This window comes from Chrysemys picta, chromosome 3, assembly GCF_011386835.1.
Source record: "Chrysemys picta bellii isolate R12L10 chromosome 3, ASM1138683v2, whole genome shotgun sequence".
Classification (NCBI taxonomy): domain Eukaryota; kingdom Metazoa; phylum Chordata; order Testudines; family Emydidae; genus Chrysemys; species Chrysemys picta.
Window position 1 is genome coordinate 10744586 of NC_088793.1, and position 6000 is coordinate 10750585.

At 50.9% G+C, this 6000-nt stretch overlaps 1 protein-coding gene across 1 annotated transcript in view; it reads left to right on the top strand.

Annotated features, from left to right (window-relative positions):
- Window positions 1-3508, top strand: part of C3H8orf74 (chromosome 3 C8orf74 homolog) — a 29705-nt gene extending 26197 nt beyond the window's left edge. The window contains exon 5 of the mRNA XM_065587288.1: window positions 3013-3508. Coding sequence (XP_065443360.1) covers window positions 3013-3234 — 222 coding nt within the window. The 3' untranslated portion in view covers window positions 3235-3508. The remainder of the gene's footprint in view (window positions 1-3012) is intronic.
- The last annotated feature ends 2492 nt before the right edge of the window (window positions 3509-6000 follow it).

The following is a 6000-nucleotide window of genomic DNA, read 5'->3' on the forward strand; positions in this document are numbered from 1 at the left end:
GCATTAGCCACTGTCGGAAGACAAGATACTAGGCTAGATGGACCTTTGGTCTGACCCAGTGTGGCTGTTCTTATGTTCTTATATTCCCTGCTCCAAAAAGAGAGACATTGAGAAGCCAGGACTCATGGAAGACCCAGAGCATGGTATCAGGGACTTTCTCCCACCTTTCTTATTGTTAGTACTGTTATGAGCTGAGTGAAACCTTGTTATGGGCTGAGTTAATACCTCATGGAGGTTTGTAGGTGTGAGCTCACCTTTCAGTTAACATCACTGTAAATATAAGCCCCACCTATGGCAAAAGGTGTATGCCAACTCACCCAGGAGCTTTTAGCTGAGTATTGTTTTGGGTAGTGTGTGTGTGTTAGGGTGACCAGACAGCACGTGTGAAAAATTGGGACGGGGGTGGGGGTAATAGGCGCCTATATAAAACAAAGCCCCAAATATCGGGACTGTGCCTATAAAATTGGGACATCTGGTCACGCTAGTGTGTGTGTGTGGAGAGAGAGATCACACAGAGAATGAGGCAGGCAAGAACACACAGAGAGAGAGAGAGAGCCTGAAGGAGCAGCTGAAAGTGTCTGGCTGACTTTGGAAGAAACCTTTTGGGCTTGAGGGTCGGGGTGCAGGGTGAAAAGCTTGGTGCTATGAGCAAAAGAAGCTGTTTCCTTTTATTTGATTCATTCTGTGTTCAGAGCCACAGGACTCTTTGCATTCTTTGTAGATCAACAAAACTGCCTCAAAGAAACACCTGATGATCATCAATTTCTACTCCCAACTGGAACACCCCTTGCACCCCAAACTTTGTCCAGCAACTTGGGTCCAAAAGGGGCAGCCATGCTATTGACCCACTCGTTATAATTTTGTGGCATCCACAGCATATTAGGCATTTCATACAAAAAGCACAGGTCCCTGTCCCGGAGATCTTAAGCTCCACAAGCCGCCTTCCCCCTTGCTGACTAAGACATTACTGCAACTTTCAGCAGGAGTGCTCACAGAGTAAGGTACTAATGTGAGTGAGGGTTTGAGAACACAGCCCCAAAGGATGGATGTGACAGACCAGCGAGGGTACAACATGCGCGATGACGGGACGTGGCAAAGAAGGACGTGAGTTATGGATGTGATGACACAGTTACTCAGCTGACCACACCATGAATGTCTTGGCAGGAGAAATGAGGCTTTAATAAGGATGGGAATAATCACACCTCGCTCTTGTATAGCGCTTTTCCTCAGTGGTGGTTAGAGAACTTTACAAAGGAGGGCAGGGTCGTTATCCCCAGTTTACAGATGGGGAAAGTGAATGAGACCTGCATCTGAGGTGATGGAATTTGGGTTTGTTTTACTTCCAGTGACTTTGTAATCTCAGCATGGAGTGGTACATCTCACGGGTCTATGTCAGGCTGCTCTCAGCTCCCTACCTCAGTGACCTGTGTATTAATGGAAGGGAGAAAAGCCTTGGACCAAAGTCTGTGAGCCGTACCCTGTGGGAGTTTTGCTTGAGTAAAGGCTGCAGGATTTGCCTCCTTGTATTTAAACAAGCAGATCCCCTTCTCCTGCATTAACGAGAACCCCTCACTACACTAAATTCATTTGGGAAAAGCTACAAGAAAAGTACATTTCACCACTGATGCTGCTTGTTCGCGCTTTACTGAGCTTGGACAGTGAATCTGGAGAGGTCAGAGTCAACCCCCCTGTTCTCCTGCCCTCACACAATGCCGCTGTGTTAGGATGGCCCAAACCCTTTTTTTTAACCACGCTTAACTGGTGGGAACTAAACTACTTGACAGTGACACTTTAATAGGGGCGACAGTCCTGAGGCTTTGTCCACAACTTTAATTCTTGATCCCACCCTGTATTCATCACATTCAAGTCTTTTGGTGCAAGAGCATGCAGCTCCCATGCAAGCACTGAACTCCTAATGACGTCAATGGGAGTCTTGGGTGTGCAAAAAAATGCAGACTCAGGCTCTTTGTGGCTAGGGTATGTATTGGGCTGCCACTTCCAGTCTCATTCCATAACCAGCTGTGAAGAGTTTGTAACACTTCGGGAAAAAAGTACATTAACCTGCCAGAGCTTGCAGTACAGGTTCTCAGCCCAGGAGCAAATCGTTTTGGAAATTTAATTAAACTCTAATGAGGCACTTTTATTATGGGGCCATCTGTCTCGTGGAATTAACGTACAGTAATGTGCGGGTGGCTAATTGCTCTGTTGGCACGTTCAAGTCAAGCAGAGACGATCCTCCCAAATCACCTTTTGAACTCCCGCAAACAGCAGAGAAGAGCAGCCAGGAAGGTCTAACTGGTTCTTTAAGCACGGCAGGCTCCTTATGTGGGTCAGTCCCAGTATAGGACTGGAAACTCCCTCCAAGTTTCCTTCATGGCTCTCAGTGGGGTGGGGGTCTTGCTCCTCCTCTTTGCGGAATCAGCTGGGGTGAGGGGGAGTTGGCCCATAGATCAGGTTAGATCTCAGGAGATCTGGTGGTGGCCTGGGCCATCTGCATGGAGGCCTCTGTTATACTGACTGTAAATGCAACACTCTGTGCTTCTATGCTGTCTCACAGCCCCTCCCCAACCTTCTTGGCAGCGTGGCTTCGATGAAGCAGTATGCCCATGTATTCGCCCTCCCCTCCCTGGTGTTTCAGAGTGTAGAGGGGAACCTGCCTTCAGAGTCATCCGTGACTCATGCAGAGAATTTCTGCAGTGGTAAGTGGAGGGTGCTGCTCTGGAGAATGGCCACCTCCCAGGCGTGCCCAGGCCCGCACCTTCTCCAGCAGCAGATCCCAAGCCTCACCGAGCTGCCTAGAAGGACCTTCCACCAGGCTGGGGAGAAAGGTAATGCCGCTACACAGGAGGCACCTCACCACCTTTTCTTCCCCCCTCCTTCCACTTCCTTCATTCACTGCCAGCTTGGCCTAGGATCAGTTCAAAGGGAATGGCCCCTTTGTAATGTAATACAGGTAGTAAAAAGAGAGACGCAATTAACCACATCCCTCCTCTTCTTCCACTTGCTCTTCAGATTTTGGAGACCCTAGTGAAAGAAGTGATCGGGACCCAGATCCAAGCTCTCCATGAGATCCTGCAGACTGAGATCCAAACCACCTTCGAGATCTTGGAGCTGAGACTCCAGAAGAGGGCCTTGAGCCTGAACCCTCCTGTCCCCTACCCCCCACCTCCTCCTCTTGAAGAACGAACAAAGAAATCAACCAAAGCTCAAGAGCAGAAAAAGAAGAAGAAGTGAGGAGATGCGGGTTGGTGTAGCACTTGGCAGAAATCCCTGACTGACCTGTAATAATCATGGATTGTGCTTTTCAGTCCTGAAGACCATATAACCTGCCCTGGGGTTTAAACGCTCCATCCATAGCTTGATGCTGGGCTGTTTGTTCACCTTGCCCTGGCTGGAATGGGTATTAATATGGAAGATGGAAGTGTTGCTAGCATAGCTTTGGGCGCTACGACTTTATTGTCCTCTTAACAGCTTCCTGATGCAATGCTGGCCCTCTGAATTTGGCAATAAAGACCAAGAGACCCATCTAACAAATGTATGGCCTGACTCTCCTCGACCCGTCTTATTCTGCTGATGGGAATCGGGCAATCTGGGATCATCAAGTGCCCCTGGTTGGGCCTGGCTGGGTGACTTTGCACGAGTCACTCACTATTGCTACGCCTCACTTTACCCATTTGTAAAAGAGGGCTGATAAGGATAATAATAATACCACTCCCTAGGGTGACGTGAGGCCTAGTGCAATACCTCTGAGACCCTCACACGAAAGGTGAACAAAGTATTAGTATTCCTCACTCCCATCAATCGGTTTAATCTCTAGAAGCCTCAGGGCTGTTAAAATCTGCCCTCTAGAGGTTCATGATGGGTCCTTGTCCATGATTCAGTATCGCCAACTCCAGCGATTCTGGGTGTTTTTGTCCATCTCATGAAACCTGATGAAAGGCCCCGCTGTACGAATATTCCCATATTCAAAATGGCCACTGTCCCCAATTACTGTCAATGGGACTACAGCCAGCAAATGGGCACTGTTTCCCTACGGCCTATCTGCACATGCAGGCAGTCCTTAACAGCGCTGGCTGCCACCTCCCACTGTTTTCAGTGGGAGTGAAGCCAGGCCCAGAGAAGATGGCTGCCACACTATGGTTCAGGGGCCTGGACAGGACACAGTAGAGACTCTGTGAAAGTGGGATGGAAGAGTGAGGGGGAGCAGGAGGCAGATTTAGAGGCTGCAGGGGGATGTGGGGAGTAGGTGAGAGGCTGAGAGGGCAGGGAGATGTGGGGGGTAGGTGAGAGGCTGAGAGGGCAGGGGGATGTGGGGGGTAGGTGAGAGGCTGAGGGCGCAGGGGAATGTGGGGGGAAGGAGGGAGGCTGAGGGCCAAGAGATGTGGGGGCAGGAGGGAGGCTGAGGGGTACAGGGAAATGTGGGGGCAGGAGGGAGGCTGAGGGATGTAGGGGAATGTGGGAGGGAAGGAGGGAGGCTGAGGCACCTACAGGGGGATGGGGGCAGGAGGGAGGCTGAGAGGTGCAGGGAAATGTGGGGGCAGGAGGGAGGCTGAGGGATGTAGGGGAATGTGGGGGCAGGAGGGAGGCTGAGGGATGCAGGGGAATGTGGAGGCAGGAGGGAGGCTGAGGGGGTGCAGAGGACAGTGATGGGGGTAGGAGAAGAGGAGCCTGGGGGTTGTGGTGGGGAAGGAGAATCTCCTCCAAGCAGCCAGGGGAAAGCAGCATTGACAACTCTCCTGAACTAATCGCAAGTCACAGGATTTTGGCACCTCCCCAAGAATTAGCAGCTAGGTTGGTGGAAGAATTCTTCTGGCGACCTAGTGCTGTCTACATGGGGACCTGGGTTGGTTTAACTAGGCCACTCGGGTGGGGTGTGAAGTTTTCACACCCCTGACCGAGGTACTTAAACTGACCTGATTTTCTAGTGCAAACCAGGCCTGCCTTTGCAGCCTGAAGCCATCACAGAGACTTTGGCAGAGGACTAGAGGGGAGTCAACACGTCAAAAGACAGATTCAAAAACATGGTTTGACTTTTTAAGAAAAATCTTGTGATTTTAGGGTCAATCGCATGATGTTAGAGGGGCTGACTCGTGATTTTTGAGCTCACGTGGTTGGCAATACTTATGACTGGGACCCGTAGGTGCTACAGCCATACAAAGAATAGAGTAATGGCATGAGGTGGAGCACAGAACTCAGCCAGGGGGACATGTGGACTAAGGTAGCTGTGAGACACCTTTGTGCCCCCCTGAGCCTGGGCTGCTGGAGAGGCCTCTGATGTGACTTAGAAACCTCTGGGGGCCTGTCTATATTACAGCAGCCACCCTGGACTGAAGCATTGCCCAGAATCTGCATAGCGATGCATGCTGCAGCCCCAGCACATCCCCAGGCCACATCCCGGCCTGCCCCCTACTCCTGCCCTTGGAAGGCAGTACCCAGGAAACAGCCTTATAGCTGTTTTTCACATGCCTGTGAGTATGTATCTACACTGCAATAAAAGACCCACAGTGGCTGGCCTGGGTTAGCTGACTCAGTCGTGTGGGCCTCGATCTGCAGGGCTATAAAACTGCAGTGCAGATTTCAGGCTCGGGCTGAGGGCCAGGCTCTGAGACCCCTTGCGAGGGGAGAGGGGCTCAGAGTCCTGGCTCCATTTTACAGATGGGGAGGTAAGTCACAGAGGGTATGTCTACGCTGCAGCTGGGAGTGAGCCTCTCAGCCTGGCTGGACAGACTCACGCTAGCTCCGTTCAAGTTTTGGCTGAAACATGCCAAAAAATTCAGACTGTGGCAGGGAAATTTCAGGCCAAATGGTTAAAGTTTGGCAAAATTATCAGCAATTGAAAATAGGGTCTTATAATGGAAAACGTCATGTAACCTTAATAATAGGTGGGGCCATAGGCACTGACTCCGTGCATGCTCCGGGGCTGGAGGACCCACGGGAAAAAAATAGTGGGCACTCGGCACCCACTGGCGGGCCTTGCAGAGCAGCTCCTCCCCCTCCCCC